Source organism: Echeneis naucrates, chromosome 22, assembly GCF_900963305.1.
Source record: "Echeneis naucrates chromosome 22, fEcheNa1.1, whole genome shotgun sequence".
Taxonomy (NCBI): Eukaryota; Metazoa; Chordata; class Actinopteri; order Carangiformes; family Echeneidae; genus Echeneis; species Echeneis naucrates.
In genome coordinates this window covers 18,799,590-18,818,453 of record NC_042532.1, presented here as the reverse complement: position 1 = coordinate 18,818,453, position 18,864 = coordinate 18,799,590, and the positions used below count along the sequence as shown (strand labels likewise).

At 41.8% G+C, this 18,864-nt stretch overlaps 2 protein-coding genes across 2 annotated transcripts; one reads left to right on the top strand and one right to left on the bottom strand.

Moving 5' to 3' along the window:
- Positions 1-206: 206 nt before the first annotated feature.
- ganc (glucosidase, alpha; neutral C) lies at positions 207-8,187 on the bottom strand. Its single transcript, XM_029493057.1, has 25 exons — positions 8,033-8,187; positions 7,678-7,740; positions 7,443-7,545; positions 6,900-7,027; positions 6,473-6,649; positions 6,368-6,389; positions 6,187-6,256; positions 5,788-5,884; positions 5,528-5,717; positions 5,209-5,353; positions 4,873-5,108; positions 4,648-4,774; positions 4,285-4,364; positions 3,881-4,024; positions 3,467-3,563; positions 3,265-3,366; positions 3,006-3,180; positions 2,615-2,683; positions 2,409-2,473; positions 2,241-2,317; positions 2,089-2,163; positions 1,890-2,003; positions 1,487-1,599; positions 1,287-1,390; positions 207-972 (listed from the first exon to the last, which is right to left on the bottom strand). Exons 1-25 carry the CDS (start codon positions 8,059-8,061, stop codon positions 863-865), a joined length of 2,712 nt encoding a protein of 903 aa, XP_029348917.1. The 5' UTR covers positions 8,062-8,187; the 3' UTR covers positions 207-862.
- Positions 8,188-8,922: 735 nt separating this feature from the next.
- Positions 8,923-18,518, top strand: LOC115035748 (transmembrane protein 87A-like). The gene is made up of 20 exons (XM_029493732.1): positions 8,923-9,062; positions 9,501-9,558; positions 10,164-10,261; positions 11,480-11,596; positions 11,689-11,736; positions 11,887-11,928; positions 12,008-12,134; positions 12,309-12,370; positions 12,545-12,728; positions 12,827-12,926; positions 13,020-13,113; positions 14,609-14,680; positions 14,810-14,918; positions 15,227-15,285; positions 15,378-15,481; positions 15,565-15,641; positions 16,120-16,184; positions 16,280-16,332; positions 16,736-16,766; positions 16,939-18,518. Exons 1-20 carry the CDS (start codon positions 8,940-8,942, stop codon positions 16,978-16,980), a joined length of 1,665 nt encoding a protein of 554 aa, XP_029349592.1. The 5' UTR covers positions 8,923-8,939; the 3' UTR covers positions 16,981-18,518.
- The last annotated feature ends 346 nt before the right edge of the window (positions 18,519-18,864 follow it).

The following is an 18,864-nucleotide window of genomic DNA, read 5'->3' as shown; positions in this document are numbered from 1 at the left end:
TTTTTAACTTTGCTCGTACAACTGAGGTACAACTTCAATCCAGCGCCACGGGTTGACTGTCAGTGTGTATAAAAGCAGCATACCGCTCTGAGCTGGTGATAATCATCATAAAAGGATCGTTTATTTCAGGCAGCAGGCTCCGAGGTGGAGCTTCCCTCTCAGATATGAAGGAAACTTTAGCAGAAAAACACTCAAATTTATACACATCTGGTAGAAAAGTAAAAAAAAAAAAAAAAATGTTATTGCTGTTTAATCCAGCTGTTGTTGCTCACATTCTGTCAGAGAATCACAATTAAAGCCGATATTTAAAAAGCATCTTCAAGCTAATTTGTTGACTTTGATATTGCCATATTCTGGCATTCTTCCTTTTGTCCCATTTTGTGTCGCTAAAGTCAGCAAACATCCGCTTTGGGAAGAAGTCAGGTCACACAACACAACACGGTTTGTCATCTTGTTTTAGTTAGACATGACAACATGTGAACAACAAAAGACGACGTGAGAAATCAATTCTTTTCAAACTGCACATCAGTATGTCATTTCTTTATCATCATTTATATAAATTATAAATCCAATGCTGACAAAATCTGACAACAATTATATTATTTTATGATTACAATTCAAGAAAAATAACTAAAAAATAAAATCTTTAGTTCTATTTTAGATTCACTTTTATTAACATTATTTTAAATGTTTTTTTTTAACGTACAGTAGTCAGTGAAACAAAGTAAATGAACGGGCAAAAACTTTAAAATGCTTAAAAAGAGAAGCGGTAAATCTAAGTGATTGTTCAATTTTGTAAACAGTTTTGATGATGTGAACCTGGCAGTCTCCTCACCTCTCTGCTGCACAGACACAGTAACAGTTAATCTATCTGTATGTCCCAGTCCGTCGCCACTCTCAGGTTCAGACCGCTCACCGTCAGCCTGCAGCAGCTCTCCGTGTACTCGAACGCAGCACGAGTCTCTTTAGCACCTGAGATAAAAAGAGAAGATGTGCCAAGTTTGGCGTTTTCCCTTGACCTTTCATTTTCCTTCCTCTTTGGAGAGGAAAATAAAACAAAAAGCATCTAAATGAGCCTCACTCCATGAGAGAAAAATCAAACTTTTGCCTCTATTGTTGTCAGGACGAAAAAAAGGGCAAGAAAATGGGCAATAAATGTGAGTTTTAGGCGTCAATGCCACCTTCCTCCTACAGTCCCACGGCTAAACTGCCTGCAGGCTTGATTGTGCGTCCGAATGGCCGTTTGTGTCTGTGATAGACTGTCATGTAACACCAAAGATCCTCACCTGAAACGTGCACAGTCACCGTGGACGGTTTGTTCTTCAGCCCCACGACGGTGACGGAGTGAACAACGGTGTCACAGTCGAACGCTCCGTCTTCACCGGCAGGACTGAGAGACACAGCAACAGGTGGTGTTTGCAACTGAGGTTGACTTCTTTTTCATGTCGGGTGCTAAAAGGTCCTTCAGGAGGTGTGTGTGACTCACCGGCAGAGCAGGCGGCCTGACATCAGGCTGAAGCTGCGCAGACAGAAGGCCTTTCTGTCGCGGTAGCTGAAGGAATGGCCGTCGTCCAGGTATAACTCACCATCAGCGGCTCCCTGCAGAGAGAGCAGCAGCAGTCTGGATTCAAAAGACTCAAATGTCACATGAACACAAAACTATTAATTAATGCAAAGTCTATGCACAAAGAGTATTCAAGAGACATAAGCATAAACACCATACTGTGATAAATATGGAGCTGCAAGGATTCAGTTAATCAGCTTCTAATAAGTTGGGAAAAAGCTACTGTGGTATTAGTTTATTTTTCCTTCATTTCTTGTGTATATTATTCTGTATTTTAATTTGAATGGTGGTAGGAAGAGAAATCAGCTCTCTGCATCGTTGCTACCTGAGAGTTCAGAGCCACAGTAACGGAGAGGGGAAGCTGCCGGAGTTCGGCTGTACAGGAGCCACTTCCTGTGGACCTGCAGACCACCGAGCCGCCACGCTGGAACACGGGAACCTGCACAGAGCAAGCAACTTCCCTGTGTAAAATAATCTTTGGGGCTTTTATCTGCATTGTGTTACCGCCGCACTATCACACCCACTGTGTCCAGTGTGAGTGGAAGACTCAGAGTCGCTCCTCCTTCGTAGGCCTTTGCAGAGTGGACATCGTACCAAAGCTAAAAACACAAACAAACCTGAATGCATCAACCACGCTGAGGCGTAAAAGGACTTAGTCCGATGGTGGCTGATTTACCTCACCACATCCAGGAAGATACACTTGGGCTTCCCGAAGAGCTGCTTCAGTGACGGGACAGGCCAGCAGAGCTCCTCCTGCATGAACCCACAGAGTGGTAAACCTCCAGATGCAACAACTAAAGGATATTCTGTGTATTAATGCCAGAATAAAAGCACCGTTTATCACCAATCATATACTGATGGTCCACGGCGAAGGTGCTCGGGTCCCTCGAAAACTCCACCCACAGAGGTCTGTTTTAAACAAAATGAGAATTTGGATGAAATGATATTTACAAAATGTGAGAAATATTGACCCCTGGTGTCTGAACCCACAGAGCAAATACAGAAGTCTGTAGTTCCTCCCACAGACCAGCAGATGGGGGCAGCACTCACCTGAGCGGAGGCAGACCGGCGGTGTGGGCCTGGTGGAAGAGAGTGTACCAATAAGGCAGCAGGCAGTACCTGAGGATGGAGCCACATCAGCCAGCACCAGTCTGTTAGACCAGACCTCAGAAAGCAAGCTCACCCTCCACCTCCATCAGCGTTGTCAAAATACTAGTTTGTCATGTTAAAGCATAAGAAATGTCTCTAGTTTGTGTTTGGATTGACAAGGGGATTGATTTTAGCTAATCAATGAACCCTTTCTTTCACTATTTAAACTTTCTACAAAGTAAAAAGAAAAACACCAGAAGCTGCCACAAGACATGTCCCAGTTCTGCTCATTTTCAATTTCAGCATAGAGAAAAAGAAAAAAGTTCTTTGTTTCATCCTGTCTGATTGGTACCTCTGTTGGATCGCAGTCCGGATTGCAGCAGTAACCGTCACTCCAAACAGCCACGGCTCCCGACGCTTCGTCACATTGGCAGAGTGGCCGCGGAAAAACGGCTGCAGGGCGGCCGCCTGGTACCAGCGCACCAGCAGCTCTGGATCCGGGTCCTGAATGAACCCACCAACATCCGCTAACACAACAGAGAATACAAAGAGCTCACAATAACGTTCACAAGTCTATCTACGGTTTGATAAATAAGGAATGAATCGCTCACCTCCACAGAACGCTACACCGGCCACACTGAGAGACAGAAGCATCGGGATCGAGATCTTCAGATACTCCCAACTGGCAACGTTGTCACCCGTCCATACTGCCCCTGCAAACCAGACAGAACGAGTGAGAAAACAAGATGAAAAAATAAATAAATAAATAAATAAAAAAAAGTCTTCAACGTCATTTCCCTTGAAACGACTCACCAAGTCTCTGAGAGCCAGCGAAGAAGGAGCGCGACAGGATGAAAGGTCTCTCTGAGCCGCCTGAGCGAGTTATCAGACCCTCCAGCGTGGCCATGTGCTGCAACAGACAGAGCTGAACACTTTAACACGCAGCGTTATGTACACAAAGTGTAAGAAAACCCCGTGTTTCTCTTATATCGAGTAATGATGTCAATTTGTATATATATATATATTTTATAGTTTTGTTTTTCACTTCATACTTTAAACTGCTCTGAACCTGACAGCTGCTGCACCCGCACGAGTTTCTGATTCTGATTCCTGATAATGTGAGGAAGATAAAGATGAGCCTCCAAGAGTTAAATCTGAAATTCCATATAGCCAAAGTTTCCTGTTTGGTGTTAACACGTGGTGGGTCATCTAAATGAGCCCGCTCACCTGGTAGAAGCCGTACAGGTTGTGCAGTTCCCTGTGTTCCCAGCCCCCATAATGCACTGCGTCCTTCGGCATCGTCTGCTCAGGCCCGTCGAACACGGACGGTTCGTTCATATCGTTCCACACGTGCAGCGATGGCGTCGATCCCTGGAGCGGACAGAAACACCTCAACAACGGGAACGCTGCGATCACAGAAATTAAAGAAAACTTCTGTCACATCTACAACTTTTTTGTTTTTAAACACAACTTTGGAAAGTCGTTTAGCTGTCGTATTTGTAAGTAATTTTGTTCTTATCATTGAGTCACTTTAAGATTTTCTGATCTGATACGCAGACCAGTCTATAGGACAGGAAATGGGAGCTGACATATCACACTATTGTCCATTTGTGGATTATTTCCAGACTTACTTTGTACCGGTCCAGGCCGAAGCAGCTGGAGTACCAGGCTCTTGTGTCTGGGCTGCTGAAATCAACGTAACAGCACTCACCTACGAGAAACATGAACATGGACCAGGTATGGAGAGGACCATTTGGATTTATGTGTGAAATGTACACGCCATCTTATTATAAGTCGTTCTATTAGTATGAAGTCATCTTGTGTTTGTGTGTATCTCTAAGATTAAATCCTGAAAAAATTAGGAAGACAATTACACACAATGAAATAAGGAACCATTAAAACATGTAAAATTTAGGTTTAACTTTCAGTGTAAGTCTGAGTAGGAGTGGACTTTATTTTTATAAAAAAAAAAAAAAAAAAAAAAAAAAAGTCACCAGGCCAGCATGAGCCCCGGTAGAGCCGTCCTTCTCTGTCCTTGACAAAATGTCCGCCGTCTCTGGCCTCACAGAACAGGGACCAATCCGGATCAGCTTTGATGTGGGGATCACTTATAACCACCAGCTAAAAGAAATATTAGATACAAAAAAAATACATATATGCACAACTGAAAGCCGAAACTTGTAACGTATAAAAGCCAAGCAGAGTTTGAAGACAGTGACCTTCCTGTTCTTTGTCTCCAGGTGCCGCTGCAGGCCGACCGGGTCGGGGAAAAGAGCGGGATCCCAGGTGAAGTAACGCTTCCCGTCCGTGTGCTCGATGTCCAGCCAGATGACGTCATAGGGGATGTTGTGCCGATCGAATCCGGCGTCAACAGCCTTCACGTCGGCTTCATCGCGGTAATTCCAGCGGCACTGGTGGTATCCGAGGGCAAACAGCGGGGGCAGGGCTTGATATCCTGAGGGGCGACAAGTCAGCCAGCAACTTTAAAGATGAACATTTGATTGTAGATGGACGTAACAAGGCGTAATGGAATCTTTTCAGTGCTGCAGACTCACCCGTCAGCTGAGCGTACTGGCTGAAGAGCTGCCGCGGGCCGGGCCCGAGCAGAACCACGCAGTCCATCACGCCGCTCTCCGACAGCCAGTGGACGTCAGTCTCAGGCTGCATCCTTCTCCTCTTCACCGGGGGGGTTTGGTCGTCCTGGTTGAAGCAGTCGGGGGTCATTAAGGTACATTTTCAGGTACGTTTTACTTTGCACTCCAATTGCTTTTTTTTTGTCTTTTTTTTTTTTTATAATTCTACTTTCAATAAATTCAAATTTCGCCGAAGTAACAAAGGAAACTTTGACACCGTTTGTGAACGAGGCTTTGCAGCTGCTACCTGATGGTCGGTGGGACTGTAACGGATGTTCACAAAAGTCTCAGACGCATTCAGCCAGAATACGCCCAGAGTCCTGTCAGGTTTGTGGGCCACCAGCAGAGGCACAGACCCATACAGGCCGCGGCGACTGTACAGGTCGTAGGCGAAGACGTCCAAGTTATACAGCCGGTAAGGTTCACCATCTCTGTGAAAGGGTAAGAGAGCTGAGCTGCAAGCAGACGAGACAAATGTGATGAGTGGCCTTCGGCTCCTACCGGGTGTCTCTGAGCTGCAGGCTGTCGGCGTGTTCCGGCAGACCGTACACGTGGCTGAAGCCGTGAAGGCAAACGTCCGCCCCGATGCTGCTGGGACCTGGAGCGGCACGACAAGTGCATTTACACAGTACAAACATCTCTCTCCTCTTCTGTCATTATTTGGAAACTGGAACGTGTCATTGCATGTTTTCTTACTCCAAAGAGCTATAAAAACTTTGTAGCCACATATTTTCTTTACCCACAACTGACCAGATTAGTAGAATATAGAGAAAGATAATTTTGAGGTCGGGGTTTTTCGTAATGGTTTCACACGGTGAGTGGATTTTTAAAAAGCTCTAGAAAAATAGAACAAATGTGACAGAAGTCTGTCTTTTAAAAAATTCAGCAGCACAAACAAACCATTAGCTTTGATATCCACAAAGTGCCTGAAAGTCTCCTTCCATAATAAACTTGTGGGGTCCTCTGGAAGCTGTCAGCGGAATAAAGAAAAAAAACCAAAAAACAGCAACAACAACGAGAGGTCTTTAGAGTCCAATAAACAATATTCAACAGAGTTTGAAGAGTTTTGACATCTTCCTACCTCACTACCATCAGATGTGGCACTGAGGAGAAAGACACAAATAAAATCAGTTAAAAGGACGCGTTGATTAGTTTCTTTTCATACACACAGTTTGTGCAGCCTCACCTGGGCCCATCCTGCAGAGTCTCAAACCACAGCTTGCCTTTCGAATTGAACGTAGCCATCACTTCTTCTTCGCACAAGAGCTCCACACGCAACGGAAAACGCCACACGCGAGCCCGATGACGTGCCGAAGACCAGGAGAGGGTGACTGAGTCCATCGTCCGGGTCTCCACTCTCAACCTGCCAGACGAGGAGGGGGAATGAGTTTAAAGTATTTCATCTCTGTCTGAAAAAGTATCTCAGTCTATGTTACGTTTCCGCCTTCGTGCCTGTTTGTAAAGGCAACAATCAAAGGAGGAAAACTGTAACAAAGGTTTTAAAAAAAAAAAAAGTAAATCTAGACCAAAAACGTTTCCATGAGGAAAAGTTTAAGTTTAACTATTTCAAGCTATTTTAAGAGGTTGATATTTTGGATTTGTTCAGGACTTACTGTTCACACGCGGGCTCCCTGGTTATCACATCTGGAACTCGGTATCTGGATTTAACGGGCTGCAGTTCATCTATCAGGAGCCGGACTGTGTCATTTTTGTAAGCTGACACAGAGAGAAGCAGCCGAGTCTGTGAAAGAACCAAGTTCCTTTTTAAATGTACAATGAAAAAGGTGTGGTTCATATAAAATTTAACAAAGATCTGTATCTGTGATGATAATTTTCATGATCAATTGAGATTATTAGATTATGTTTATTAGTTAGCGTTTATGTTTAAATTAAAATAAAACATTTCTATGAAATTAACCTTTTTTTTTTTGACTTTCATTCAAATTACTGAAATCTGAAAAGAAAAGACAAAATGATGTGCGATTCAACAAATATGACCTTTTTTCTCCCCCCAATAAGTTATTTTAGCATTAACGCCTTGTATTTTATGTTACTGGGGATTATTTGGAAGGCTTTCTTCCTAAATTGTGCCAATTATGTGGAAAAACTGATTGTTTTAAAGGAGAGTGTATTCACGGTGATATGAGTGCTCAGACCTGTGTGCCCGGCGCCAGCAGCTCAAAGCGGGCCCCTTTCTCTGTGAGCACCACGGTGTCCAACAGGACTCGGTGCTGCAGGTGGGGCCCCTCCATCTGCCGCCTCAAAATAAAAATCAACACAAAGTTAAAGAAACAGTCCTGCACACTCAAACTTTAAGCTGTGTGACTGCGTGTCACTGTAGGGACATTTGTGAAGATGAATTGTGCGCTTTACTGTCAGTCACCTACATACCTGTAGAAGGCAACATGGCTACTGCTCTTGAACTTTTCTTTCCCTTCATCATCGGGGACAACGCTGAGGAAACAGACACACATGCATGTTTGCATCTGGTTGGAAATAAACCACTTACTGTCTGTTCTCAACAACTTTTGCACAAACACTTTGAAAGAAGGAAACGCAACTGCCAGTGACCTGCATGAGCGGTAAAAACCTAACATACTGACACACAATGCTGATCAGTTTCATGCAAAAAAAAACAAAAACCCAAAACAAAACAAAACAAAACAACTTGCTGACATGCTGCACCAAAAAGGAGCTCTGGCTTCAGTGTGAAATGTCAAAGGTCAAACTTTCTCAGTGTTCAGACCTGAGAAGAGCCGGGCTCACTTCCGCCATGTCGACCTGATGATAAAATAAAACACACAGGCAGCAGCAGCTCACTGAGGTGTGTGGTCGTCACCTACATTATGTTCAGCATGAGGCCCCCCTCCCTGACTGACTGACTGACTGACAGCTCAGACGGCCATCACACCGGACGTGACGACAGGCAGCGACACTTCCGCTCTGGATTTTCAAAGCAAAATCCCGATTTGAATTCATTTCAATTCAATTCTTTCTTTTTGTTTTTGTTGTTGTTGTTGCTGTTTTTCTCCCGAAGTTATCCATTAAAATGTACAATTGTGATTAAAGTAAATATATTAAAAAAAGGTTTTGAATCAAAATAATATAATCTGCAGATTTACACAGTAAAATGTTTGTGCGTTTTTCATCTAAAACTTTTTTTGCTTTTTAATTTTTTTTACATTGTGTAATATTTTAATGTTATATTTATGCGAATTTCGGGAAAAAAACATAAGATTTTGTTCTTCTTATTTATGTGTTCGTTTATTTATTTTGCTTTGTTTGCTACCTTAAATCAATCAACAGTTTTGACGAAAGGAAAACAAAAATGTTTTTAACATTGTGTAATATGTGACATACATTGATTTAATTTTGGCTATAGTTTTTTTTTTCCCCCATATTTTAATGTTAGTGCCGTGTTGAGCTACAGTTTGGACACTTTTCTTTATAAAATTGTATGTTTAGGGGGGAAGTTTAAATTTTTAAATGAATGAATGAGTTTAGAAATATCCAGTTTTTAGAGGGAACCTCCATCGCAGAAGGTTTCTTGCGGGGAGGACTTGTAGATGCGGCCCCTCTGCTGCCCCCTCCCGGCCACAGCGGGGAACTGCAGCCGGAGTCGCCCCGGAACCGGAGGCGGACTGGACCCACGGATGAAGATGTCAGACGCCGGTCCTCTGTGCCTGCCGCTGCTGGCCTCGGTGCTGCTGCTGCTGCTGCTGCAGGCTCGGCTCGGCTCGGCGGCGGAGGTCTCCGTGTGGAACATGATCAACTCGGTCAGTGCTGCCGCCTTTCCCTGCTTCGTTGCACCGCCGGGGCAGAAGCTGTTAGCACAACTAGCCCCTCTGCAGAACCCCCCCCCTCCGGACAGACCGTCCTCATACATGCACCCTCATCATTTTCATTTACTGACAGGTCATGTTTGCTGTGATGCAGCTACAATGACCACAATGTGTCCAAAATGTCCACGATCAACCATCTGCACTGTGTTCATATTTATTCAGGCCAAAATTTATTATTTTACATTTTCCTCTGTTGTCTTGTGTGTGCCGGTATCACCAGTAGCACTGTGTGGTGGATTTCATCTGATTTAATTAGTCTTGTCATTTCTTTTGTATTTGCAGACTGTGAATGTCATTTCTCTTTTCGACTGAGGTGCAGATTTTAGAGGAGCCCAAACAAAGGCTGAGTGAATTGTCTCTTTGTATTTTCAGACACAAGATGCTGTGTTTCAGAAAACGCTCTACGCCAACACCACCATCTTCATGAAGTGTAAGCAGCCCAACTTCACATCATGTGTTATTATTATTATTTTTAATTTTTTTTATCCAACAGGAGAGAGTTGGCTTCCTTTTATTTAAGATACACTTCAGGTTGGTTTTACTTAAAGAAGAACAAACTAACACGAGCTGAAAAGCCTTCACTTGTAAGCTGGAGCGGCTTTGTTGTGCTCATGAGTTGGCACTTTTTGTTACTGATGCCACCACAGCATGACACAACATGATGCCGGACCTGATTGGTTGGTTTCAACAATAACACAAAGAAAAGAGCACCAAAGACATGAAGTAAACACAACCAGCTCTTTATTTTTGATGTAAAATCTCCAGGAAGAACCTGGATTATTGTATTTTTAGTGACATCTGACGGTAAAACTCTGAGGAGAAAGTGAGAAATCCATAATTCTGTGAAAAGGGGATTAAAAATTATCCCCATTCCCCGAAGCAGCAGAAAATCAAAACCAGGATGAAGTCACAGCAACAAAAGAAAACAGCTAAACTCTCCTGAAACACTTGAACAAAATGACGCCTACTGATTACCTAATACTGCCTAATATGCCTCATAATGCCCCCCCTTTGGGAAACTTCCTCTGTCTTCAGTCCAGGGTGACCCCGCCGCATGTGAGAGAAACCTGGCGTTCAACATCAGCTGGTACCTGCGCTCCTCCGTCTGCTACAACGAGTTCTTTAACACGCCGGTGAGTGCTCCTTTCCACATAATTAAATATCTTCTGCAGAGACTGTAGATGGAAGAGTTTCTTTTCTTTTCAATTTTAAATTTTAAATTCAAACCTCTCATATTAAACGTGAACTCGTGTGTCCGCGTCATGGAAGTTCAGCCACATCTTCGCGCTTCCTGCCACTTTTTCTACTCTTGAAAACTTCTCACCGGTTCGCTGTGTTGGGTTTCATGTTCAGTATCAACAGTCAGAGCAGCTGCTTCAGCCGTCCTCCTTCTTTAAGATCACTCCATAACCAGGCTTCGTTCCCCTCTTTGTCCAAAACCATCTCAAACTCCGGCTTCACCTCATCATTGTTGCTTTTCGAGGCAGAGCGAGGATGTAGGAAGGTCACCTTCGGCCCAGGATCAGGAGCTGTTCCCTCACGTTGTGTTTCCCAGCGTCAGCCCCAAAACGCTGCTGAGAAGCAGGTGAAGCGAGAAGACGAGAGCAGCTGATGGTTGTTTTCTCGCTGTCAGTACAGAGGAAGTCCTGAACGCTGCTTCTTCTAAAAAAAAAAAAAAACTAATTTACCAATCAGGACTTCTTTGCAAAAGTATTATCAGACTTCAGACTTTGTTCTTTTCTTCCTTCTCTGGTCAAATCAATCATTTTTGCTTTATTGTTTACTGTTTTCTACGATATCTTGAAATGAAAGAATTTGAAGCATTCGTCATTCTTTTGCCTCTTTTTGCGATGATTGTTTTTCTTCCGTATTTTTCATACTATCACTTGGCCTCGTTTTTCATAAAAACCATCTGTACTCCTGACTGTTCACTTGAGTTTTCTGCTCTTTTATTGATTTCATTGTTTGCAGCACTGCGTGTCAGTGTTGGTTATTTTCATGACAAAGTTGTTGGATGCAGCTTTTGTTCATAAAGTCAAGATTTTGTATAGTTAATTTTTTTCACTAACTGCTGCCATGTGCAGCATTACATTTAAATATATATATACACATACACAGATAAAACACAATAAATAAATACTGAAATGTAATTATTAAGGACATAAATAAACTGCATTACATATTACTTTTCCTTCAAATGTTTCAAACACTGTTGGATCATGATTGTATTGCTCTGTTCTGTCTGTTCTCAGTGCAATATCATACATTTGATAAATGTTGCAGAGTTGTTATAACTTTGACAATGAACTGAGTGAGTAGTTGACGTAATATTCCGTGAATCTTTCTTGCAGGACAGCAAAGCGAAGAACATGTTTGGTATGGACCACATGCTGAAGGACGGCTGGAGCGGTTTCTATAGTCAGGGCTACATGTACTTTGAAAACTGCTCCTCCCTCTTCTTACCAAAGGTTTTGAATTTCTTATGCACTTCATTTAATCATTAAAGGATTAAAGGATATATATATATACGTGCAAGCTTTTTCTCTGTCCTCCCATATAGGTGTATTACACTGACTTTAACCCGTATCAGCCCCTGACAAGCCCAAAGGTGAGTCAATAATAATGTGCCAGCAGCTTAATGTTAATGTGTGTAAGTCTAATTAGATTTGATTTAAATGAGCTAACAAAGAAACTTTCTAAATGTATTTGTGTTGTGTGTTCAACTTAAAACTACGTTCTCTCTTTTGTGTCTTTTTAGAGTGAGCCGTCTAATCAGAGCCTCGTTTGGCCCGACAAGCCAGTAAGACCTGCCACAAACAGAGCTCTTAAATCTGCACTTTTCCTCGGCGAATGTCAGCTCCTGCTCTTTTTTTGTGCAGGATATCAGCGCAGTGACCAAAGCTTGGGCAGACAGTCCTTATCTGTTCATAGTCAAAGTGCAGCCTTTGTTTCGGGGAGTTGACGATGAAGATTTCGGGGCAGAGCAGCTCAACTTTGCTTTTACAAGTGAGGAACAACATTGTTTATTTCACTTTAGGAGATTAAGAAACGTGATTTTCACGTTTACACACTAGCAAAATAAAAAAATGTTAGAAAAACTTCTAATCTAACCACTGAACATTTTAACAAGAAAAACTTTAGTGGTTGCAGATGTGACTTATTTTGGTTTTCTTTCTCCAGTGAAAGTTGAGATGAAGGGGCCACATGACTACTCCTCCCCAGCAGACTGGCCCCACATGATGGTATGTTCTTCAAAAAGAAAGTCTTTAACCATCATCTTTTTTATTTAACAAAAACAAGAGACCGCTCACTGATTATGGAGTGTGGAGAAGACCAGGAATTGGACCGTAGCTTGAGATTATTCAGGTGGATTCTGAATTAGGTCTGAAAGAGTCACTCTCCTCCGTCTGTCATAGTTCTTCATGGTGATGTGCATCGTGTACGTGCTGTTCGGGGTTCTCTGGCTCTTCTGGTGCGCCTGCTACTGGAGGGACCTGCTGAGGATCCAGTTCTGGATCGGCGCCGTCATCATCCTGGGGATGCTGGAGAAAGCTGTGTTTTACTCAGAGTACCAGAGCATCCGATACAAAGGAGACTACGGTTGGTGTCTCTTCTTTTCCTCGTTTGTGTCGTTGTTTGTCGATTGTCCTATTTTTTTTTTTTATTTTACTCTCTTATGGTTTCCTGCTCTCTCTCAGTTCAGGGTGCTGTTATTTTCGCTGAGCTGCTTTCTGCACTCAAAAGATCTTTAGCCCGAATCCTGGTCCTCATAGTCAGTCTCGGCTACGGCATAGTAAAGTAAGTGCAGTATCTTTTAAAAAAAAAAAAAACTCCTCATACTTTGATGTTGTTTGTAAAACTGAGCTGGGTTTCCTCTGCCTTCCTGTCCAGACCCCGGTTGGGCACCACCGTTCACCGGCTGGTAGCGGTCGGGCTGCTCTACCTGCTGTTCTCCTCCGTGGAGGGTGTGCTGAGAGTGACGGGTGTAAGTGTCTCCTTCTCATCCTCGATATTTATCCATCTCAGGCACTGACAAATAAAAGTTTAATTCCTGTACAGCCAACAATGATGTGCTGATTTTAAGACATACAGAAATCAAACCACGTGTCATACGGCACATATCTGTTTTCTCCTATTTCCATTTTAATTTATCAGTCAGACAATCCAGGGCTGAAATCCTAAAAGGGTTGTTCCACTTAAAAGGTTATTCCCTGTTTAAGGGTATAAACGTTTTAGAATTTCACCCCTGGCAGACTTGGTGACACACAGGGTTATCATGGTAATAGCAAGTTTCTTCTAATACCAAAAACTTTGAGATTGCACAGTAAAACCAACCCGGCTTTCGCCAGCGGAAAGTTTTTATAATGAAACAGCAGCAGCAGGAAATGTTTGATTCACAGTAGGAATAAATAATGATGTTCCGGTATAAATACTGACGATGACGGGTTTTTTTTTTTTTTTTTTTTTTTTTTTATAAGATTAAAAACAATAAAACTGGATGGCCAGCTGGATGGCTCACTGCAGTGTTTTGGGAATGTTTGTTCCCACACCCACCACATTAAAAGCAGCCATGTGGAGAAGTGACGTAAACACAATAATTGATTATTATATTAAAAAAAAAAAAAAAACAAAAAAAAAACAACCTCATCATATGAGGTCTGATTTCATGGACCTCATCCTAACGCAGCAGCTTTCACACTGCCAACATGTTGAGATGTTTTTGTTGAATGCCAAACTCAATACATGAAAGACAAAGACTATTAAACTGACTGTCACTTTTTCTGAGAGGCTGCTTTCCAGGAGGACATTTACGCTTTTCATCTTCTCCGCCTTACGTACGATGCTCCAATGACGACATGAATTTCACTCAGACAGAAATAATGAAGCTGCTTTGCTTCAACTAGTGCAGGTGGAACATTATCTGTCGCAGCCTCCACAAGCTGATTGAAGCTGATGGTGTGGTGTTCTTGTCTTTTTTTTTTTTATTATTATTTACGCGTGAGCACAGCTTTCAAGGCTCTGTGTACAAATGAGTGTGATTAGAGAGAGAGAGAGAGAGAGAGAGAGAGAGAGAGAGAGAGAGAGAGAGAGAGAGGGAGAGGGAGAGGGAGAGGGAGAGGGAGAGAGAGAGAGAGAGAGGGAGAGGGAGAGGGAGAGGGAGAGAGAGAGAGAGAGAGAGAGAGAGAGAGAGGTTATGCAGGGATTCAGTCTCCGGGAGGCAGAAAGATGATGATAATACAGAATGACAAATTTGATCCAAGAGTGATTTTCAAAGCAGACACTGCAGAAAGTTCAAGGAGTCATGAAAACACAAAGTTCAGCCAAACAATCATGAGATAAGAGAGACAGTAAAAAGAACAGAGGAGTTTGGTCAGGAAGCCAGACGCTTAAATCTTCTTTAACTTCTGTTTCTCAGCTCTGTGTGCTTTCTGCTGTTTAGCCTCATTTATAAAAATCTCACACTTGTCTTCTTTCTGCAGGGTTTCTACGGCACGGTCGCCCTGGTGGCTAATCTCAGCCTCTCCCTCATCGACTCCTGCGTCATGTGGTGGATATCCTTCACTCTGGGATACTAACGATTTGCATATCCAGGAGCTGTGTGAATATATGCCTTTAAAAAAAAAAAAAAAAAAAGCTAATTCAAAGGTATAAGCAGCTCGTTCTCCTTAATTTGTGGCCACATTTTCATCAGTCTGTCTCAAACCACTCGTCTGTTGAAGCTCCGCAGAAATGTGGTGAAGCTTTCGTTGTACCAGCACTTCACCAACACTCTCATCTTCTCTGTTGTGGGTGAGTTCAGCTCATAAGGTCTCTGATTACAGCAGCTCCAGGGGGAGAAAACACATGCAATTAGCTATGACTGCTTAAATGGACAAGTGACATCACCATTATCCCGTCAAATAGTTGCCTATAGTTCACTATGTTATTGCAGTAATCGTGGGAGTGTGATTTAAACTCTTAAACGCTCCAAAATGTGAGTGAATATATTTTTTTGTAAGAAGCTTTTGTTCTGTTTCTGTTTCTGGTTTCACTGCTTGGAGGCTTTTTAAGTGTTTGCTTGTTATTTATGACGTCTGCGTTTGCTTTGTTCTCCACAGCCTCCATAGTCTTCATCATCTGGACCACCAAAGTCTTCAAGATGGTGGACTGCCAAACGGTCAGTTTGCTCTCTGACACTGGCTGATTGTTGTATTGTGCTGCTGCTCTCCAAAAGATGAAATCCATCTCCGTGTTTGCTCCTTTCTGCAGGGTTGGAGGGATCTGTGGGTAGACGATGCCTTCTGGCGGCTGCTGTTTTCCACCATCCTGCTGGTCATCATGGTGCTGCTGCGGCCCTCTGCAAACAGCCAGAGGTGCCGGGGCCCTGAAACCTCAGTTCAGATACATGGTCCACATATAAAATAGGCTCTCAAGCCTGTGCTCTCTTTTCTCTTAGGTTCTCCCATTCCCCTCTGATTGATGATGATGATGAAGAGGAGGAGGCCAAGGAGCCCATGCTGAATGAAGCTTTTGGTAAGACTTGCTAGTCCTGCTTTCCGTAGCAATGGGTTGTCCAAGAGTTGCTCATTATTGAGAAACTGAACATAAAACAGACAGCGTTTTGGAATACAGCCTGGTGCATTAACTCATTTCAAATGTCTTGACAATGCCAGAAATATTGTGTAAACTGACTTTTAGATGTGTTATTATCTAAAAAATATGTTATAGCTTTAAAAGCTGCAAGGAGTTAATGTAAGAATTTAAAAGAATATGAATAAGTTCTCCACATGTTTGTCACATCAACACCAAATCTGCACAGTTTCAGCTCAAAAATCCACTGATGTCTGCCCACAGTTTACATCAGACCCGTCAGGGACGGCGTTACCAGTTGTGTTGCGGTGTTGTATAACCCAGTGCTATCGGGGCTGTGATCTAAATCTGTTAGAAATGTTCATCCTATGATATAAATGGAAAATGCACTAACTGATTCACTTGGCTCTTTCATTTTCAGAGGGAATGAAGATGAGAGGTTCAAAGCCAGACACTAATGGCTCCCAGAAACTATTGAGTAAAGAGGTGTGTCGACTGCCATTACAGCTCTTCTTTTATGCATTTATTCTGGGGTTGTTTTTTATCTATACATAATTTAATCATTTCGTATTTCCAAACAGGATGAAGACCTGAAATGGGTTGAGGAGAATATTCCTACAACTGTTGCTGACGTGTAAGTAGTGAATTGGAATTGAAGACAATGAAGTGTCTTTCTTCTGGACAGTCTCCGTCCGGCCAAGGCTGCTTTGAAAATATCCCATAATGCCTTCACAGCGCAGCAGTTTGTTCAATTCAGTTTGCATTCCTTTAACTGTGTGAGCGAAGGAAAATGACTCCTTCTCCCTCAGTTTATTACCTCTGAATATGCTTTCCTGGCAAATTTATGGTCTAAATTGTGAGTTACTTTGTCTCGTTAATTACAAAAAATACAAAACAGGGACTGTATTAGGTTGTGGCTATCGTGGGGGCCAGAGAGACACATCGTCAGTTCTTTAATGGCAACATCAGGGATATAAATTGTAATCCAGACTTGGATTGGATTCTCTAATCTCCTCCTGTTTTTTCTCCATCTACAGAGCTCTCCCTGTAATGCTAGACGAGGAAGAGGTAAAGGCTCCCTGCCCCCCCCCCCCCCCCCCCCCCCCCCCCCCCCCAAATCTCATGATTTCAGTCACATTCAGGTCTATTAAACATGCTCCCGGTGATTTCCTCCATTGTTACTGTCATGCTGCACAATATCATGACTGTACATGCATTAATCTGAGTTCTCTTTTTACAGGAAATCCTGAAAACCAAGATGGAGAGATCCAAAATGGAGTAGAAATGTTAAATGCAAGAGCCAAAAGAAAGCAATATCACCAAGGCAGCGATGAATGCATTCTGAGTGATCTGATGACAAAAAAAAAAAGAAAGAAATTGGGCAAAGCTAACTGTTCTCTACAGACACTTTAAATATTTAATTTCATTTCACAGGTATTGTCTAATACCCTTTTAATAAGCTCAAAGAAACCTGACTAGTGTGCTGTTGTAAAGCAGTATTGTGCGACCCAGAGTTGGATGGGTTGACTGGTTGAAACTGAAGTTTTGTACCTCTGAGTATTTTAATGAATATTTTATTTATTTCAAAGAGGATTCTTTTTTTCTCCCAAAATTGGTCAAACTCAAGCTGAAAAATTAACATTTTACACAACGCACCTATAGAAAATAAAGTAGTTACACAAATCCCGTCCTGTGGTTTTAGATTAATGCAGTATTTCTTAAGAACTCAGACAAGAATGGACAAAAGTGATTCCAGCAAACGGCTTCAGACACTTGGGATGTGATAGGTGTGTTGCTGTTCTCAGTATGTTACATTATCGCACACATTTAATAAAATGGTACAATTAACCATTTAGCCAGAGACTAAGAAATATGTTTTTATGTTTTACTCCACATTCTTGCTGCTGAACCAATAAATGATAAATGGGTGTCATATTGTTAACGCATAACATTTAGCTTTCTGGCTAAATGCTTAATCTTGAATTTAGAAATGACTTACTAGCTGTATGTGAACAAGGCTACATCCATGAATATTGATCTTGATGGCATATCCTTGTCATTTGAGGGAAAACTTGCCATTTCTGTGTTTTGTGGGATTCTTGTGTTTGATGGAACAAGCCGCCTTCTGGGGAGAAAAATATGGCCCTGTTGGATATGCTATCAAAAGCAGGAGCGTCCATTTCGTAGACACGGGTTAAACCAGATCACTTCTCTGAGATGTCATCTTTGCACAGAACAGTTAAATCAAGTGAAACTCTGACTGGAGTACTGTTGATTTTCCCTGACGAATGAAAGACTGCATGGTCCTCAGTGGGGAGATTTAAGAAATTTAACAGACATTTCAGTAGTCATGAGTCTAAAATTTAGGTAAATTTATTTTCATCTCTATGAAATGATTTTGTAGCTTTTCACGAAATAGCAGTGAGCTAGGACCACTTTCACCAAAGTGAAAAACTTTTTTTAGGTATTGAGTTAGAGAATACATTGTCAAGTGGACATAGTGGCTTGGATTTATATATACATGTGAAAGAGTGGTCTATATCTATGTAGTCTTTTCTCACTCTGCTTCCACTGACACAGCCAGATTTAAATTTTACATTAAACCAAATTAAATAAAATGTCTGTACATAATAAATTAATGTAAGTATGTGTGAATATTCAAAATTCCTTAATTTATGTTTTATTAATTATTATTTTATTTTTTAGAAAGTCTTATTGAAGAAATTTTATTTTAGAGAAACACTAAAGCCCAATTTATGGATGTGAATCTGCAAAGTAATGTGTAGCTGATGACATTATATGGCTTTTTGCGTATGTCTTGCAAATAAAATTTATAATGAAACATTGCTAAGGTGTCGGTTTTTGTGCAATTCGGGATGAATGTTTTTATTGTGTAGATGTATCGTTTGGATAGATGAATGGATACTTTATTAATCCTGCGGGATTTATTTTTTATTTCTTTTATCTTATTTTAATTTTTTTTTTTTGTTTGTGATCAAGATCCAGAATTTTATTAATTAGTCAAAACCAAAAATGGATATATCTTTTGTTCTTTGAATTACGATGATGATGATGATGAAATGGTTAATTTTTTTTAAGCTTTGTGCTCAAAATCTCGCGAGAATTGCACAACAGCGTCGAAACCCAAGAAGCACGTCACTACACC

Bases quoted from the DNA above. Each gene is read 5' to 3' on its own strand.
- ganc (XM_029493057.1), bottom strand. From the start codon at position 8,061: ATGGCGGAAGTGAGCCCGGCTCTTCTCAG. The intron at 2,474-2,614 runs GTGAGTGCTGCC...TGTTTAAAACAG, and splicing joins GCCGGTCTGCCTCCGCTCAG to ACCTCTGTGGGTGGAGTTTT. The intron at 973-1,286 runs GTGAGGATCTTT...TTTTTATCTCAG, and splicing joins GGTGACTGTGCACGTTTCAG to GTGCTAAAGAGACTCGTGCT.
- LOC115035748 (XM_029493732.1), top strand. From the start codon at position 8,940: ATGAAGATGTCAGACGCCGGTCCTCTGTGCCTGCCGCTGCTGGCCTCG. The intron at 16,185-16,279 runs GTGTGTCGACTG...ATTTCCAAACAG, and splicing joins AGAAACTATTGAGTAAAGAG to GATGAAGACCTGAAATGGGT. The intron at 16,767-16,938 runs GTAAAGGCTCCC...CTCTTTTTACAG, and splicing joins TAATGCTAGACGAGGAAGAG to GAAATCCTGAAAACCAAGAT.